This window comes from Ranitomeya imitator, chromosome 10 (genome assembly GCF_032444005.1).
Source record: "Ranitomeya imitator isolate aRanImi1 chromosome 10, aRanImi1.pri, whole genome shotgun sequence".
Lineage (NCBI taxonomy): Eukaryota > Metazoa > Chordata > Amphibia > Anura > Dendrobatidae > Ranitomeya > Ranitomeya imitator.
In genome coordinates, this window is record NC_091291.1 from 13884121 (window position 1) to 13904047 (window position 19927).

The window sequence follows — 19927 nt, forward strand, 5'->3', positions numbered from 1 at the left end:
AGATTTTCAAAGAAAGTACACCAGCCTCATCAGGTCAACTTGCTCATTTGTATTGTGAATCTAGCGAGAAGTTCACTTTGAGTAAATTTACAGGCAAAACTCCTAGCAAGTTTACGTACTATTTTAACTTTCTGAAACAATCAAACTTGAAGTAATCTAGAAAAGAAATTCTGGAAGGGGCACCCGACGAAAAATACTTTTTTTGACTGAAAGGTGCTTTTTTTTGTTCCAGTAAAAAATTAGACTACAAAAAAAATGCAACTTTATTGTAAAAAAAATAATGAGCAACTTAATGAGAGGGGAAAGAGATCAAAAGTGGTGAATAATGTACCTTACAATGGCAAAACTAAAAGTGGGGCAAATATATCAATAATATCAAAACTACTGTCTTAAAATAAACATATTTATTATATACATATATTAAAATATAAAATATTAAGCAACAATAGCAAAAAAAACCAACATACATTTATTGCAAAAATAGCACACTAATGTAAACATAAAATGTATTAAGCTTTGTCATTACCTAATTATTTGTTTTTTTATTTATTACATTTTTTTCTCTATTGTTTCTATTTTTTTTGCCTTTTATAACAAAAATATACCAAACCAGTGTAATCCAGCTGCATAAACTGAAGAAGTTACAATCCGTGGGATGGTCCAATAGGGGCTCGACAAGAAATGTTGATGGAAGAAGTTTCGGATGGGTCAGCTCTGTAGATCGCTGTACATATCTTGAGATGGAAACTGCAAATCCTACACAAAAAATGGTCAAAGTAGGATAAATTTCCTATAAATTTCCTAACCCAAAGAGGAAGTAGGTCTTTCAGGTGTTTGAGGGTTAACACAAAAGGGGAGACACTGAGCTTGGAAACATAACGTTTTTTTTTAATGTAAAAATAAGGACATGTCTGGTAATGGGAATCTGTCAGCAGGTTTCTGCTGTGTAATTTGACAGCACCATGATGTAGGGACTGAGACCCTGATTTCAGTGATGTATCACTTACTAGGCTGTGTATTGCTATTCCCAAAAAAAGAATCATTATTTTATCAGTAGATTATCACTACAGGACTAGGTGTCTCGTGCTTCCTGGTCCAACCTCACCCCCTGCACTGATTGGCCGCTTTCTGTCAATGGACAGTTTAAACAGAAAGCGACCAATCATTGCTGGGGGGGCGTGGCTGGACCAGGAGGCATGAGATACCTAGTCCTGTAGTGATAATCTCCTGCTAATAAAACACTGATTTAATTGAAACAGCAACACATAGCGCCGTTAGGTTACTTTCACACAATGAGGTTTTGGTGAGTTTTCAAAAAAATTGCAAATAACCTATTTAACTTAATGGATGTAGAAAATCTGCAGCATCAAAAGCTCATCATGGGAACTCAGCCTTAGTAACACATCACTGGGAATCAACGTCTTAGCCCCTATATCGTGCTACTCTCGGATTACATAGGAAAACCTGCTGACAGATTCTCTTTAAATAAAAATGTGTTTTACTGATGAACCACCAATTCTGGCGTACCTTTTGTTAGAAAATACTTTGAGCCTTTTTTTTTAATTAAATCGTGAGGCTGGAAAAAAGTGGGTAAAATTCCGCATTGCCAACGGTCCAGAGATGAGCAAAAGACCGGAATAGTTGAAACACGGTTTATTAATCAACGCGTTTCGAAGTAAACATGCTTCTTCATGGGGACAAAATAAAAAGCTCAGCAGAAAAAGAAGCTTACAACGCACAGTCTTCACTAGTTCCTCCCTTTGTGTTACATTCCCGTTTTTAATAGGATGTATGTCACACCTTCAGCACTGATTTGACAGTGTCGGTGTAAAAAGAGAAGGTTTAGATTTTTTTTCCCGCCTTTAAGACTGACCAGAGGTAGCGTTTCAAGCCATTGTGGATCAAAATAAACTCTAAATACAGTTCCACCCCTTCCAATAACTCCAAAAGTGACTTTTATTTTTCACAGCTCTCAAAATTTTTTAATAATCTTTTGGCACAAGAACTGGCAAAATTGTGCCAAATTTCGTAAGACGCTCTCAATAAATTGGGCACATCTTACTCCAACAGGCTTGTGTTTAAGAACAGAGCATGAAAGACCAGTCTTAAATAATTTCCCACTATATATTCCCAGTACTGGAATGATGTGTAGAAAGACACTTACCATATAAGTAGGCTCCTGGTTGTCAACTTTAGGCTGTGAGAAATAAATTGCATAAGTTTTTCCAAAATTTCCAGCACATTGTATCTAGAAATAATTAATTTTCCCACTGCCAAAAGCTGGAACATAACTAAGTTCTAAACACAATCTGTTTAAGCAGAAATTGGTTCCCTGGCGTTCACGAATTTTCTCCACTATGAGCAAACCCTTGGTGGCACGTGTAATAAAATTCAACTTTTATCTAAAAGTTACCGTATTTTTCGGACTACAAGACGCACTTTTTCCCCCCCAAAAAAGGGGGGAAAATGGGGGGTGCGTCTAATAGTCGCAATGCAGGCTTACCGTGGCGGCAGAGGTGCGGCGGCAGAGGTGCAGCGGCAGAGGAGGCGCAGTAAGCGGGAACCCTTTCTCCGGTGAGGTGATGCAGCAGCCCGGAAAGCAGCAGAGTCGGGTGAATCCTGTTGTTATCGGTGGTGGCGGCCATTTTCCTGAGGCCGCGCGTGCGCAGATGCAGCGCTCTGCTTCCCGGGGCTTCAGGAAAATGGCCGCCGCGATCTCCATCTGCCCCGGGAAGCAGAGCGCTTCATCTGCACACGCGTGGCCTCAGGAAGATGGCCGCCCCCACTGATAACAACAGGATTCACCCGGCTCTGCTGCTTACCCGGCTGCTGCATCACCTCACCGGAGAAAGGGACCCCGCTTACTGCGCCTCCTCTGCCGCCACACCTCTGCCACTGCAGGATTCAACCGGCTCTGCTGCTTACCGGGCTGCTGCATCACCATACCGGGGAAAGGGACCCCTCTCACGCCATACCTCTCACTGCGCCTCCTCATCCCAGCACCTCCTCATCCCAGCACCTCCCCACCTCTGCCGACACCATGCCTCCTGTGACCCTGCTCTGCCACCGCCAGCCTTCAGGTAAGATACTGTAAATTCGGACAATAAGACGGATCCCCATCTTATAAAAAATCTTTTTTTCTGCAATTTTCACCCCAAATTTGGGGTGCGCCTTATGGTCCAGTGCGTCTTATAGTCCGAAAAATACGGTAATTTTATGATATCCGCAAATTAGCTCCAATCCAGAAAATATAAAACTGACCTCGCAAGTGCCCAACAACATTTGTTATCCTGTAGGTCAATGTTTGACTTATAAAGAGCCTTGAAAAAATGATGGATATTAACAAAACTAGACACTTATTTGTAGACAGTCATCCCTTTTAGTGTTCTTGCCCCTCTTACATCGCCGGTCGGCTCGATCAGATGTCTGATGCAGCTCTGGGGTCCGGGTTTGTATTGAGGACATACATCTGTTATGTCTCTTTCGTCCCGCTACATTTAGCCCAACTTGGGTCTCTCCCTAAGGTGGCTAGCATGTATGTATCGCTTGCTCACCGAGCCCCACTCCATACAGCCAACCAATTCCAGCCCTGTGCTGATGAGGGCCTAAAGCCCGAAACACGTGTCCACAGGTAGGAATTGGTTGGCTGTGTAAATTTAGAAACTAATCCGCAGCATTGCACGCTTGGCGGTTCCAAGCGCTGTGGATTAGACAGGGGTGGAAAGAGATGATTTGCATAGCTCCGCCTACTGCAAAGGATTCTGGGTAAACCTGCTATTCTTTGTATTATGCTGCTTGCAAGTACTTTCCGTTTCAGGAAAGCATCCACTATGTATTTCCTTTAAGTAGAGGGCTTTTCGGTCTCTTTCGTCCCGCTACATTTAGCCCAACTTGGGTCTCTCCCTAAGGTGGCTAGCATGTATGTATCGCTTGCTCACCGAGCCCCACTCCATACAGCCAACCAATTCCAGCCCTGTGCTGATGAGGGCCTAAAGCCCGAAACACGTGTCCACAGGTAGGAATTGGTTGGCTGTGTAAATTTAGAAACTAATCCGCAGCATTGCACGCTTGGCGGTTCCAAGCGCTGTGGATTAGACAGGGGTGGAAAGAGATGATTTGCATAGCTCCGCCTACTGCAAAGGATTCTGGGTAAACCTGCTATTCTTTGTATTATGCTGCTTGCAAGTACTTTCCGTTTCAGGAAAGCATCCACTATGTATTTCCTTTAAGTAGAGGGCTTTTCGGTCTCTTTCGTCCCGCTACATTTAGCCCAACTTGGGTCTCTCCCTAAGGTGGCTAGCATGTATGTATCGCTTGCTCACCGAGCCCCACTCCATACAGCCAACCAATTCCAGCCCTGTGCTGATGAGGGCCTAAAGCCCGAAACACGTGTCCACAGGTAGGAATTGGTTGGCTGTGTAAATTTAGAAACTAATCCGCAGCATTGCACGCTTGGCGGTTCCAAGCGCTGTGGATTAGACAGGGGTGGAAAGAGATGATTTGCATAGCTCCGCCTACTGCAAAGGATTCTGGGTAAACCTGCTATTCTTTGTATTATGCTGCTTGCAAGTACTTTCCGTTTCAGGAAAGCATCCACTATGTATTTCCTTTAAGTAGAGGGCTTTTCGGTCTCTTTCGTCCCGCTACATTTAGCCCAACTTGGGTCTCTCCCTAAGGTGGCTAGCATGTATGTATCGCTTGCTCACCGAGCCCCACTCCATACAGCCAACCAATTCCAGCCCTGTGCTGATGAGGGCCTAAAGCCCGAAACACGTGTCCACAGGTAGGAATTGGTTGGCTGTGTAAATTTAGAAACTAATCCGCAGCATTGCACGCTTGGCGGTTCCAAGCGCTGTGGATTAGACAGGGGTGGAAAGAGATGATTTGCATAGCTCCGCCTACTGCAAAGGATTCTGGGTAAACCTGCTATTCTTTGTATTATGCTGCTTGCAAGTACTTTCCGTTTCAGGAAAGCATCCACTATGTATTTCCTTTAAGTAGAGGGCTTTTCGGTCCCTTTCGTCCCGCTACATTTAGCCCAACTTGGGTCTCTCCCTAAGGTGGCTAGCATGTATGTATCGCTTGCTCACCGAGCCCCACTCCATACAGCCAACCAATTCCAGCCCTGTGCTGATGAGGGCCTAAAGCCCGAAACACGTGTCCACAGGTAGGAATTGGTTGGCTGTGTAAATTTAGAAACTAATCCGCAGCATTGCACGCTTGGCGGTTCCAAGCGCTGTGGATTAGACAGGGGTGGAAAGAGATGATTTGCATAGCTCCGCCTACTGCAAAGGATTCTGGGTAAACCTGCTATTCTTTGTATTATGCTGCTTGCAAGTACTTTCCGTTTCAGGAAAGCATCCACTATGTATTTCCTTTAAGTAGAGGGCTTTTCGGTCTCTTTCGTCCCGCTACATTTAGCCCAACTTGGGTCTCTCCCTAAGGTGGCTAGCATGTATGTAAATTCTCATATTTCAAAGCTCATTTATCCCAAAGATAGAGGATACCTTTCCAACGTGAGATCACCCTCACTTTGGCACTCCATAACAAGCTACATGTCCACAATGAGAACCATATTTCTTCCCCAGAGTTGCATGAATGTCAAAAAATCTCCTGTGCAGATCAGCATTCAGTGATAGCGCTAGTCAAAATCAGTGAAAAAGTCAATGTTAAAGGCATATTCCAACAATAGCACTGTATCAGCATAAACATTGTTAATATACAGTACAAGCCAACTATAAAGTTTCCTTCTTTTGCCTTTGTATCTTTTTTTCATTTTATTTTGCCCCTCTGTGCATCCAGCTTTCCAGAGATAATGGTCAGTTCTATTCTTATCTGCTAAAGCTACATGTCTCTGCAGCACCCTGCTTCTCCTCAGGGCTGCAGGCCCCTCCATCTGCTTACCTACAGAATGTGCGTACTGATAGGGATAAATTGATCTCAACATATAGAGAAAGAGATAAAAGACAGAAAAATTTGAGAATGAGTAAAATGAATAATAAGAGAGAAAGAAGACAAAACATGAGAGAAGCAGGGAGAAAGAACGAAAAACGTATGTAGGAGATATTTTGAAAGAGAGAAGAGAGGGACCAAGAGAAGAGACAGAGTGCTATGCAAGTGTAGCAACTCACTCGGAAACATAGGTAACACTAAAAACTGCAACTGTCTCTTCCGATTCCTGTATAGACGGGAATCCCGATCCCACAGTCCCTAGTGGTTCCTGCATGAGCTAAGATAGCCCTAACGACAGACTAGATGATGGCAACTCAGACCTATGCTGCCTGAATGGCCATTGAGTAAATGTTCCTCCTAAAGAATCGGAGAGCAAAGCAGAGTGTAAATTACCTACAGATGGGAAAGTGTGCTGAGATAGAAAGAGATCCCAAATGATGAAATACAAAACAAAGCATTAAATATGTACTTTTAGAAAATATGTTGCCTACTTCCTAGAAAGAAACAGAAGATAGGTCTAAGGTAAAGAACATAAATAGTAGAGAGATAAACCCTAGCTGGTCTTTCACTGACTGGCTTAAACTACAATAGTATGGCTGTACATCCAAATGAGACTATCACCAGCAGGAAATACCAGCAAGGGGAAAGTATATAAATCCGCACCCTAAAGGTGATAGGGTAGAAAAATGAGTAAATAAATACACTTGTTACACTATAAAGACTGACACAAAGATAACAGAAACTAAACACCAGGAGAAAAGGTGTATCTTCAGTGGCTTGGCAGACAGAGAAACCGACCGCAAAGCACAGACTCAAGTATTTGAACCAAGATGCATGACACAGAGGGACAGAGAGGAAGAAAGAAAACAGAAGCAGTGTAGTCAACTATTGTACTTAGTTATCACTCCCTCATTATGTACCTGTATGCCTTGTTTTTGGCTCATGATTAATTGTATTTGTCTATATTTGCCCACTTTTTCATATGTAAAGCTCCATGGAATAAATGGCGCTATAAAAATGTATAATAATGATTAGTACAAACATGATTTTGTTACTTTTGTTAAAAATAAAGCTATATCACTATATCTATTAATCAAGGTTATGGGTTATTAGAGTTTTGAGTTGCTGTACAAGCATTCTATAAACATTTTATGTACCGTATCTGCAATTTGCCCTTGAATGTTCTAGTCTCCTTTAGTAAATATGATCATTATGATCATGCTCAACCCTGTATGCATAGCAGAGCCGAGCATTGCACAGCTGAGCTACAATCTGGCTGACAGAGCAATGAGAATGCAAAGAGGGCCTTTTATTAGACAGGGTCATTAGGTGCATCTACTTTTCATTAATCAGATAAGATCATTAATAGCATCTGCAGTTGGTATAAGTGGGATCTTCAGAGCTGAGCATAACATAGCTGAATTCTGCTGCAATCCGGCTGTTAGATCAACAAAGATGCCTTGAGAGTGTTTTATTACCCAGGGAGGGTCATTAGGTGCATCTGCTCATGCTTGACCAGCAGGATTAGGAATGCCTAAGGAAGGATCCAGGAGAAAAAGTCAGGTGAAGTCAGCCCTGGGGGGGCATCATTAGGGAGAGTAGCTGTGAGTTATTGCCAATTTAAGAAGTATGTTGTATTGGCAAACTTGCTTAATTTTGTATGTACAGAAAACTGAAGTTTGTGGAGGAAAACCATTTTCAGGTTCCTAATCCCAATTTATGTAAACCAAAGACTATTGATAAGTTCATATGAGTAATGGACATAACCAAGTCCACTTCCGGACTCCCTGCTGACACCGCCAAGACAGTTGGGACAAATAAATGTTGAAAGATAAAGGAAATTAAAACAGACAAGAATAGGAACTCTTAGTAATGACGACGATTGTCACAATCAAGGAAGACGCTACAAGATGGACATTAGTGAGTTTTTGGTTTCTCACCACGGTTGTCGCTTGCACGTTGTAATACTCAACGGGATAATCCTGTTTAATTTCTTCTTCTGTAAGTTGTAAAAAAAAAAAACTTTAGATACCACATTCTACAGAATCATCTTGCCAAATATGGAGAATCGATCTGTTGACATATTGTTGGGTCAAATCCATGAAAGATACAAAACATTATCGCATACACAAGACATGTTGTATTGTGCAAACCGTAATCAGATTTCATGTGCACTTTTAAGGATATAACCAGAGATCAGCAAATTTCTCAATATTTTTTCCATCAGATTCACTTTAATCGCCCCACAGATTCAATTTGGTCTGAATCGAAAATGCCCCGTAGACAAGATTTTTGTGGTCCGAGGACTCTCCAGAATCCAAAGCATAAAAAGTGAAAAATGCTGTGAGAGGGGACAGGGAGCCACCGGGAAAGATGTTTCATCGGCTTGAGCATACAGCAAAGCTCTTACAACACCTCTCGGAAAGCCCACCAAATAAAATAAAACCCTATAATTTTCTAGTGATATCTACTGGTAAGAAAAGCCTGGCTCTCAGATCCTTGGTCTGTACATGATCGAGGATCTATTCTACAAATCCGATGATGGTCTACAAGTCACACACATGGACAAATAATGTAAAGTCTTATTTTAAGTATTCATTTTTATTTTTTTTTTATTTTTCCTTACCTCCTGTCTCTTCCCTTGCAGGATGTTTGTGTCTTTGAAAGAAAAGAATAAGAAGGAATCCACCAGCCAACAGGGCAAGTCCAAGTATGGTCCCAATGATGATTCCTGAAATATCTCCGGCACTGAGGTCTGAAGTGGATCCACAGATGCCTTTAACAGCAATGCATGGATACAAGAAAAAAGGAGATAAGTATACTATAAAGTCGGTAAAGGTGAGCTAATAAATTGGTAGCATCCACAGCTTCTCTTTTGAGTAGCTGGCCTGTGGCAATGCCATCATTACGGCATGTGACATCACGTCAAGCCGGTAAACTAAGAAAAAAGCTGTAGCTCATAGTTCACAGCACCCTCGTCCAGATAACACAGGATGATAGCCTGTCCAAGGGTACCAAGATGGCCAATATTTCAGTCCTCCAAGACCTTGATCACAGCCTGATCAGGAGCCCTCTGAAACGACTCCTACCTGCCAGCATCTCCAGCCACTCTTTTGATTAGCAGACCTGGGGCAACGTCTTCGTTGAGGCGTGATGCACACACAACATTGCACCAGGCCAGCTAAAACCAAAAGAAGAGATTCAGATGATGGAAAATTGGAAACAGTTCACATGGCTTCAGTTGCGGAATTCCTACCTGGACCAGGGCATGCACATACAGTACATATGAACACCCCTTAGACAAAATCATACATTGATGATGATATTACAACCACCACTGTTAAATTACTGCTGACACTCACAATAAACACTCAAAGTGTAGATCTCACTGGTCATCTTGTTTATAGGATTCTGAGCCTCACACCAATAGTTTCCTGCATCTGAAGGTCTGACATTAGGGAAAGTGATGGTCCTGTTATCAGGAGATCGAATGACCCCAGGAGGAAACGGTTTTCCAGTTCTTCCCCATTGGATCTTCACCGAATGGATTGTGCCACATTCCAGTCTAAACGTCTCATCTCTAATTGCATACGTAGCAGACGCTTTGATAAATGGTTTAATAACTAATTCTGAAAGAAAAAGGAGAAAACGAAGTTATGAAAACACAAAGGAAACGGTTAATACAATAATATGTGAGAGAAAGAAAAAAATCTAAGGAATGGATGACCAAAGAACATTGTGTGTCCACGTAGAAGTCAAGATTAGAGATGAACGAATATATTTGCACACTCCTGGACCAGCGACTGAGATCAGCTCCTCTTTTGATTTACCGGTCTGAAGTGACATCATTGTTGTGGGGTGTCGCACACATGACATCACGCCATGGTGGCTAATAAAGAGAGGAGACACGGATTCTGGCAATTAGGAGATGGTTCTCAAGGCTCCCGTCCAGTGGCCAATGTCTAATGACCTTCCTTCTGGACCAAGATCCTACAAATGTATTTGCTCATCTCTATCCAATATGCTTGCATGAGATAATCCTCAATTATAAAGATGGTTCAGCGACACTCAAGGTTGACTAGGTGGACAAGGAGACAACTATTAAAATAGATTTTCTGATGGACAATTTTTTTTTTACTTTGATTTCGAAAATGAGAATAAATTGGGCCCACCTACTCAAATGGGGACGTTTTGGCGGCACGACAGTCATTTTGAAGTTTGTCTAGAGGTCTCCCTTTAAGAATATCGTTGTAATTAGGAATCTAGTACCAAATCGTACTCACCATAAACATGGAGTTGGACTGTACTGCGATCTTGCCCATCATTCATGGAGACTTGCACAGTGTAATTATCTTGATCTCCAGTGTGAAGATCTGAAATCTTCAAGGATGCATTTGGAAAGCTACTGACTCGAGGAAAATACAAAGGTCCCGGACTCTCAGGTGGGTTATCTCTTTTATTATACGAGAGGATCTGATACTGTGACCTGGCGAGTTCTCCTCTAAACCAAGAAAAAGTCCGGATTGAACCATCAATATGTGTAACGTGAAGAAGAACTGATTGATTGAGAAGGGGATGAGGAGGAATCAACTCAATTTTAATTCCAGTAATAAAAGTCATCCAAAGACAGAAGACACCTAAGAAAGCAATATGAGAAATATCATCATCTGGAAAGTCATGAAGCCAAAATCCAAAATATCTATTAATCCGAACACATCAGGTCTCCTAAATTAGTCGAAGATGTAGAAAGCCATAGGGCACAAGGAGATACTTCATTACCTGCTAAATTGAAGCCCCTCATGTCAGTGGTGTAGGCTAGTGTCTGTCTCCTGCAGGTAAAACTGCAGAGCTCAGTATGTTATGTATATTAGATCATGTTGTAATGTTTAACCAGCTCTGACACACACAGTCTCACTCTCAACCTTCAATGGCGGTTGTAAGGGAGACAGATTTAGAACTTTTGCAAAGAGAAGGTTTCGGTCTGGATTATTTAGCAAGACCTTGTGTTACATGGCTGCCAATTCATTTGGTAGGCTTACCAAACAACTGCATACTTAACAGTCCTGGCCTTGCCAAGACTGTCCTAATTTCTCAGAAGGAGTCCAGGCAAACTTGTGAGTGCCCACCAGAGTTTACAAGCTTCACCTTCGATTGGCAGTTTTTGTGCTGGATTGGGCAGTCACAGATGGGACTGAGGAAGAAATAAATCTATCCTAAAATGCCCAAATCAATGTTTGTAACTATGTCCCTTGTAGTAAATGTTATGACCGCAGGTAGAACACGTGGTTTCATGGACCCACTATGTCACAGGGTGGGCTTGCCTACAAAGGGGCTATCCTGAAGGTAGAGATGGGCTGGGCTGCAGGTAGTTGCCAGGTATCACTCAGCAGAACCCGGTACTGCAGTTACTTACATTCATTAAGGACTAGGGCTTCTCTACAGAACAGTCACTGACATGGATTCGGGCTCCATTCAGACTGGGCTGATTTGGAGATTGATTTTAGCAGACTGGATACAAATGGGTGGGGGAGAGGTTTCAGGTACTTGCCGAACATGAACCAGGAGGGAGGTTCTGGCACTGGTCGCATATGGACCAAGGGAGCAGGTTCTGGTACTGGCTATACACGGACCAGGATTGCAGGTTCAGGCATTGGCCACATACGGACCAGGAGATCAGGTTCATGCACTGGCCACACACAGACCAGGCATTCAGGTTCAGGACACTGGGCACACGGGGGCCAAGGATTCGGGTTTCGGAGTCTGACGGCAATGGGACAGGGATTCAGGTTCAGGACACTGGCCACATCAGGATGATGGGACCTCACAACTCACTAGCAGGAGAAACTACACACTAATAAATATTGTTGCTTTGGCAACTTCCGAAAGAGGAGGGAGTATTTTTGACTGGAAGCCATCTTGCTCGTGTACTCTAATCCTAAATGCTTCCCAGCTATTGGCGAGTGCGCACCTACACCAGGAAGTGTAGTGTGCTCAAGCAGGATACATGCCAGCAGACAGGGACAACGCCGCGGGGCTGTATCGGTGAGTATGCCATCGTTTCTGCATGGAGGGCGATGGAGAACCATGCAGGGGCAACGGCAATAGCATTACAGTAAAATATTTTTTTTGCAACTTAAATAATAGGCCCATAGAATATAGGAAACCTATAGGCAAACGCTCTAAAACAGTGGAACAGTATTGCGGCACAGTGCGTTGCTATGCAGCAACGTTATTGTGCCCTCTTGTGCCGTTAACATTTCAGCAAAGGCAAGTGAGGGAGCAGAGAACTACTGTGTGGGGGCATAATGACTATGTGAGGGGCACCAAGCCAACACCATTACTGACTTACGCTACGTTCACATTTGCGTCTTTGGGCGCAGCGTCGTCGACGCAACGCAAAACGCATATACACAATGCAGCGTTTTTTTGACACATGCGTCTAGACACTTCATCAATGTGTTTTTTCTCAAAAGGCGCATGTGTTGTACAACGCAGGTCAACGCAGGCACCTGCGCCGTATGCGTTTATCATAGACCCTAATGTGTTTTTTGGGCGCATGTACGACACAAGTGCGTCGCATGCGTTTTTGTTTGAAAATTCGGCGCAGGCAAACTGCTACATGGGGCGTCGCCCGCGCCCTGTCTGGTGTGACAAAATGGCGCATGCGTCGAACAACGCTTCACAACGCATACCGGCGCATGACCATGCGCCCCACATGTTAAAGATAGGGGGCGCATGAAGCATGCGTCGGTATCCGTCGACGACGCTGCGCCCAAAGACGCAAATGTGAACCTAGCATTACTGGGGAGCCAAAGTGAGATCTTTTATAGTGATATGGAGCACGAAAGTGTCTCAATTAGCACGTTGAAAAGGGTGAACAAAGTAGCACCATTATTTAGTAGAGACCCTAAGGATGACAACTTTGGCCAGTGAAGACACTCAGAGGCATCATTACTAAGGGAAGGAAATAAGGGGCACCATTCCTGAGTGGGAGAGGGGATTTTACCATATGGAGGATACTAAGTTGATACCAATACTAGTGTGCAATTTTGCTTTGTGCAAGGGCACTATTACTGTACAGAGAATGAGGGCACAATTGCTTTGCATAGGGTCACATAATGGGCACTATTATTTTGTAGCGGACGCACAATTGGTACTGTTACTATGTTACAACAATGAGGAGCAGTCTCTAAGGAGGAACTATGAATGTGGGCTGGTAGCCAGAAGAAGTCATCCTGGTAATCTGATCTGTGCCAGTAAAAGAAGAAAAGAACAAAGTAGGAACTACAATCAGAGGTGGTAGTTAGATGAAGTCATCATGGTCGTCTGGGCCAGATAGAAGAAAAGAATAAAGGAAATACAACAATCAGACGTAGTGGCCAGAAGAGGAAATCCTGATGGTCTGGGCCAGGTAGAGAAGAAAAGAATAAAGGAAGAACTACAATCAGAGGTGGTAGTTAGAAGAAGTCATCATGGTGGTCGGGGCCAGATGCAGAAGAAAAGAATAAAGGAAGATTTACAATTACACGTGGTAGCCAGAAGGGATAATCCTGGTGGTCTGGGCCAGATAGAGAAGAAAAGCATAAAGTAAGAACTACAATCAGAGATAGTAGTTTGAAGAAGCCATCGTGATGGTCAGGGGTGGGCCAGATGGAAGAAAAGAATAAAGAAACGACAACAAACAGAGGTGGTAGCCAGGAGGGTAATCCTAGTGGTCTGGGCCAGATAGAGAAGAAAAGAATAAAGGAAATACAAAAATCAGAAGTAGTGGCCAGAAGAGGAAATCCTGGTGGTCTGGGCCAGATAGAGAAGAAAAGAATAAAGTAAGAACTACAATCAGAGGTAGTAGTTTGAAGAAGCCATCGTGATGGTCAGGGGTGGGCCAGATGGAAGAAAAGAATAAAGAAACGACAACAAACAGAGGTGGTAGCCAGGAGGGTAATCCTAGTGGTCTGGGCCAGATAGAGAAGAAAAGAATAAAGGAAATACAAAAATCAGAAGTAGTGGCCAGAAGAGGAAATCCTGGTGGTCTGGGCCAGATAGAGAAGAAAAGAATAAAGTAAGAACTACAATCAGAGGTAGTAGTTTGAAGAAGCCATCGTGATGGTCTGGGGTGGTCCAGATGGAAGAAAAGAATAAAGGAAAGACAACAATCAGAGGTGGTAGCCAGAAAAGGTAATCCTCGTGGTCTGGGCCAGATAGAGAAGAAAAGAATAAAGGGAGAACTATAAGAGAAAATATAACACGTGAGTCTCTGGATATGAGGTCTATAGCATGATTGCTCTCTGCAAAGTGCCAGTGTATTGCTAACGTATAATGACTATATTTTCACTATACGATGATATTATTGAATATTCTGGTCATTGTGTGGATTTATTATTTACCTCTTGCACAGATGATTTTTTTAGTCAGTGCATGCCAGTATTATTCAATGACAAGCTGATTAAACCTAAAATGTTATTTCTTTCAATCTAAAATTACAAAATCGGGAAGTTGAAATCTAGATTTACACATTTTCCATCTGTACAGAAACCAAAGATCCCAACTCTTGGTGCAATGAACTCAGACAAGGTCAGTGACCCAGCGTGACGTAACGCAGCTTTATTGACTTACAATAGCAGTCAGCCTTCTGTATATTATGCTGGATCAAAGAAAATTGCAAATGAAAGACAATTATCAGGTGTTTTAACGAGCCAAGAAAAAGCACCGGTTGGGATTTACCCGCCTCACCATGACTCTATCATTGTGAATAGGGGAAGTTGTGTGGTTGCCCCTGCTAGCTCTTAGATAAGCCAAAGTCCTATCACTTATTTTACCACTTTTCTGTAACAGACACCTCCTGGTCCATTGATGAGGTTTACTGTCACCAGAAATGAGGACACCCCATTGTGGTAGGGTTTCCTCTAGTGTTGGGGTAGTGAGATCAGTGGTGGTGTGTCTCTAGAAAAGAAGGAAACCTCACTATTCCTGAACATAATACTAGTGATTTAAGGTACCGTCACACTGAGCAACTTTTGAATGAGAACGATAGCGATCCGTGCCGTTGCAGCATCCTGGATAGCGATCTCGTTGTGTTTGACATGCAGCAGCGATCAGGATCCTGCTGTGACATCGCTGGTCGGAGCTAGAAGTCCAGAACTTTATTTTGTCGTCAGGTCACCCGCTGTCATCTCTGGATCGGCGTGTGTGATGCCGATCCAGCGATGAGTCACCGGGTAACCAGGGTAAACATCGGGTTACTAAGCGCAGGGCCGCGCTTAGTAACCGGCCGTAAAACACAGCTGTGACGTCACCGCTGTGCTCTGCTTTACGGCCGGCACTCACACAGTCAGTGCGGGAAGCTGACGGCGGGGGACGTGACAGACATCGGAATGTGAGTATGTACTGTTTGTTTGTTTTTTTGTTTGTTTTTTACTTTTACAATGGTAACCAGGGTAAATATCGGGTTATTAAGCGCGGCCCTGCGCTTAGTAACCCTATGTTTACCCTGGTTACCCGGGGACTTCGGCATCGTTGGTCGCTGGAGAGCTGTCTGTGTGACAGCTCTCCAGCGACCACACAACGACTTACTAACGAGCACAGCCAGGTCATATCGCTGGTCGTGATCGTTGGAAAGTTGATCAGTGTGAAGGTACCTTTAGAGGTCATAGTAAAAAATAAAATCTAGGCCATTATCTAGTCAACAGAGCTGTGCTGTGCCGTTGACACCAGAAACTGCGGATCGACAGGAATGCCGTGTTTCACACCCTCACCGATCAGATACTAAGGATAGGCCATGTGTGTTAAATTCGTGAACAACAATTTTAAAGTCTAAAAATTATCCATTGAAAATGGAACAAAAAAGTTGACTGATGCGTTTAAGTATGTTTTTTTTTTTTTTTTAAATACTGAATAAATGACAAAACAAATGAAAACTGTAAAATGTGAACAGCGCCTTGTCCGTCAGTGATCTTGTACTGAAGGGAGAGATTGTAATACTTCAATCTGCCTTTTTCAGAGCTCCTTTCAGCTAATGAAGGACCACAAAATCAGCTCAAATTGGATGCGGTCTGTGGTTATCAATCAGCGCCAGGGAATTCAGAAATAAAAGAAATACGCTGCACAGCCGGCTGTCAATCAAAGTGTCGGACCGTGCGTACAGTTGGGCACTGTGATTGACAGCCGGCTTTGATTGACAGCTCCTAGGAGGAAATAAGTAAATTTTCTCCAAATATTCGCACTTTCGGTAAAAGTGGCCGTAACTCTATTTACCTACAGATTAACCCTACTGTATATCTGCAGGTAAATAATGGTTTCGGAGGCGAAAGGTTCCTTATATGTGAGACTAATGCATTACTTCGTTTTGCCAGTTGAGGGCAGATTGCATCAATAAAGTTTTAAAATATAATTTTAGGTTCGAAGGAAATAAATTATCCCCAGATGTAGATGTTATGGTGTACTGATTGCAGGAGGAGCAGTGCACAAACTTGGAGCGCCGTCTTTTGACCCGATGATGTGTTCTTTCCGTGGGTGAGGTTTGTAAAGACGCGCACCCACATGCACGCACTTGGGTAGTTGTCAAAGAGTCATTTACAGCTTAACCCCTTTATAACCTTGCAATTTTTTTTTGTTTGTTTTTGCATTATAGTTTAGTTTCTCCCCACCCTGGTCCTTAGAGATATCACTTTTTGTATTATTATTATGACCACATGGCTGTACCGCAGCTTGTTTATTGCAGGGCGAGTTGTAGTTTTGAGTGACATCATTCACACTTCCAAACAGAAAAAAAATTCTTAGTGCAGTGAGATGACAAAAAAAAAAACACAATTCCTCACAGGGAATGCAGCAGGCATTGTCGGGTGAATTTGGTGAGAAGAAATCACACAGTTCACATATAACCCGTAAAATAAGGAAAGCGCGAAAATACTGAATAAAATTGTTCAGATAGTTTTTGACAGAACAGTTTCATAGATTTACCCATAGCCAGATATGTCAAGATCACGATAATATTATTAAGGCTGTATGATCAAATATTTTCATTTTTTTATGCATAGCGTACTAATCATGAAGATGACAACTTATAACTCTGGGTAAACTTCCTTCTTCTTCCTCTTCAAAAGAAAAATCCAAAAAAGTCAAAGTAGCTCTTGAGGTTTACCGGTGACTCGTACTTCCTCCAGGAAATTCAACGCAATAATTAAGAACACTTTTACGCCAAGGTGTCAACATACTTCTAGAGAAGTTGTATGATAACATTTCCAAGGAATTGCTCTTCAAATTTTACAGAATTATCTTCACTTATCAAGACAAAAATATACTTAGTCCTACACATACTCCAACACAATAAAAAATCATCCTAATAATAAGACATCTTAATATAAATTTAAGATTATACATTTTGTTCTTCATGCCCACGCATATTTTAGGTTGCATTTTTTTATGTTTGTTTGTCGTTGTTTTTTGTGGTTGTTTTTTGGCTATTTTTTTTGTTTTTGATTGCATTTTTTTTACATGTAGAGTTGAAAGTTTTGTATCATTTAATTACTCATAGAATTTTGTCTGTAAGCAACACTGGCATTCAAATCAGCTCTCACCTCCGCTAAACAGGCCTACTTCACAACTCGTATCTTCCTTATCCCACAACCCCAAATAGTTGTTCCACACTTTTAACTCCCTCCTCCACCCACCACTGCCCCCTCTGAGTTCCCTAATCATTGCCGAGGACTTTTCCACGCACTTCAAAAATAAGATCGACCAAACAAGGCAAGTCTTTGTTGTCCAACAACCACAACCCCTTTGTATGAGAGACTAATGCCCAAACCCCATAACTTGACTCTCCAAACTCTCTGAAGGGGAGCTTGCTCATCTTCTCTCCAAATCGCACCTCACTACTTGTGCACTTGACCCTATCCCATACCACCTCCTCCCCAACCTCACCACCACACTAGTCCCATCCCTAACCCATCTTTTCAACCTTTCACTAACTTCTGGTACCTTCCCCTCTGCCTTCAAACATGCCACGATCACACCTATCCTCAAAAAGCCATCCCTTGACCCAAGCGGTATGTCCAGCTATTGCCCCATATCTTTGCTCTCATTTGCTTCCAAACTCCTTGAGCAGCACGTCCATGCTGAACTTTCCTCTCACTTTGCATCTAACTCTCTCTTCGATAACCTACAATCTGGCTTCCATCCCCACCATTCCACTGAGCCTGCCCTGATGAAAATTACTAACTACTTAAGGTACCTTCACACTAAACGATATCACTAGCGATCTGTGACGTTGCAGCGTCCTGGCTAGCGATATTGTTCAGTTTGACACGCAGCAGCGATCAGGATCCTGCTGTGATGTCGTTGGTCGGGGCTAGAAGGCCAGAACTTTATTTGGTCGCTGGCTCTCCCGCTGACATCGCTGAATCGGCGTGTGTGACACCGATTCAGCGATGTCTTCGCTGGTAACCAGGGTAAACATCGGGTTACTAAGCGCAGGGCCGCGCTTAGTAACCCGATGTTTACCCTGGTTACCATCCTAAAAGTAAAAAAAACAAACGCTTCATACTTACCTTCCGCTGTCTGTCCCCGGCGCTGTGCTTTCCTGCACTGACTGTGAGCACAGCGGCCGGAAAGCAGAGCGGTGACGTCACCGCTCTGCTTTCCGGCCGCTGTGCTCACAGCCAGTACAGAGAAGCACAGCGCTGAGGACAGACAGCGGAAGGTAAGTGTGAAGCGTTTGTTTTTTTTACTTTTAGGATGGTAACCAGGGTAAACATCGGGTTACTAAGCGCGGCCCTGCGCTTAGTAACCCGATGTTTACCCTGGTTACTGGCATCGTTGGTCGCTGGAGAGCTGTCTGTGTGACAGCTCTCCAGCGACCAAACAGCGACGCTGCAGCGATCCGTATCGTTGTCTGGATCGCTGCAGCATCGTTTAGTGTGAAGGTACCTTTACTTACAGCCAAAGCTGACAGACGATTCTCTATACTCCTCCTCCTAGACCTGTCCTCTGCCTTCGACACAGTTGATCACTGCCTCCTACTACAGATCCTCTCTTACTTTGGGGTCAAAGATCTTGCCCTATCTTGGATCTCCTCCTACCTTGCCAACCACACATTTAGCGTTTCCTACTCCCATACTACCTCTTCATCTCGCCCCTCTTTCTGTTGGAGTCCCCCAAGGCTCTGTCCTAGAACCCTTACTCTTCTCAATCTATACACTCGGCCTGGGACAACTAATAAGGTCATATGGCTTCCAGTACCATCTATATGCCGATGACACTCAGATCTACCTCTCTGGCCCAGATGTCACCTCTCTGCTGTCCAGAATCCCGGAGTGTCTATCAGCCATATCCTCCTTCTTCTCCTCTCGCTTCCTCAAGCTCAATGTGGACAAGTCTGAACTCATTATCTTTCTTCCATCACGAATATCTTCCCTACCTGATCTATCTATCAAAATAAATGAAATCACACATACCCCTGTCCCCAAAATCCGCTGCCTCGGAGTAACCCTTGACTCTGCCCTGTCCTTCAAACTGCCCATCCAAGCTCTCGCCATCTCCTGTCACCTCCAGCTCAAAAATATTTCCAGAATTCGTCCTTTCCTCAACCCACACTCTACCAAAATGCTTGTGCATGCCCTAATCATCTCCCGCCTCGACTACTGCAACATAATCCTCTGTGGCCTACCTTCTAACACTCTCGCACCCCTCCAGTCCATCCTTAACTCTGCTGCCTGACTAATTAATTTCTCTCCTCACTACACTCCTGCTTCACCTCTTTGCAAATCCCTTCACTGGCTCCCAATTTCCCAGCGTATCCAGTTTAAATTACTAACACTGACCTACAAAGCCATCCATAACCTTTCTCCTCCGAATATTTCCAAACTAATCCCTCAATATCTCCCCTCACGTAATCTCCAGTCCTCTCAAGACCGCCTCCTCTCCTCCACGCTTATTCGCTCCTCACTCAATCGCCTCCAAGACTTCTCCCGAATATCCCCCA

The 19927-nt window shown here is 43.4% G+C and overlaps 1 protein-coding gene across 1 annotated transcript; it reads right to left on the reverse strand.

Moving 5' to 3' along the window:
- Nucleotides 1-7793: 7793 nt before the first annotated feature.
- LOC138651618 (carcinoembryonic antigen-related cell adhesion molecule 7-like) lies at nucleotides 7794-10753 on the reverse strand. Its single transcript, XM_069741938.1, has 5 exons — nucleotides 10732-10753; nucleotides 10236-10589; nucleotides 9315-9581; nucleotides 8579-8728; nucleotides 7794-7951 (listed from the first exon to the last, which is right to left on the reverse strand). Exons 1-5 carry the CDS (start codon nucleotides 10751-10753, stop codon nucleotides 7794-7796), a joined length of 951 nt encoding a protein of 316 aa, XP_069598039.1.
- Between the last annotated feature and the right edge of the window lie 9174 nt (nucleotides 10754-19927).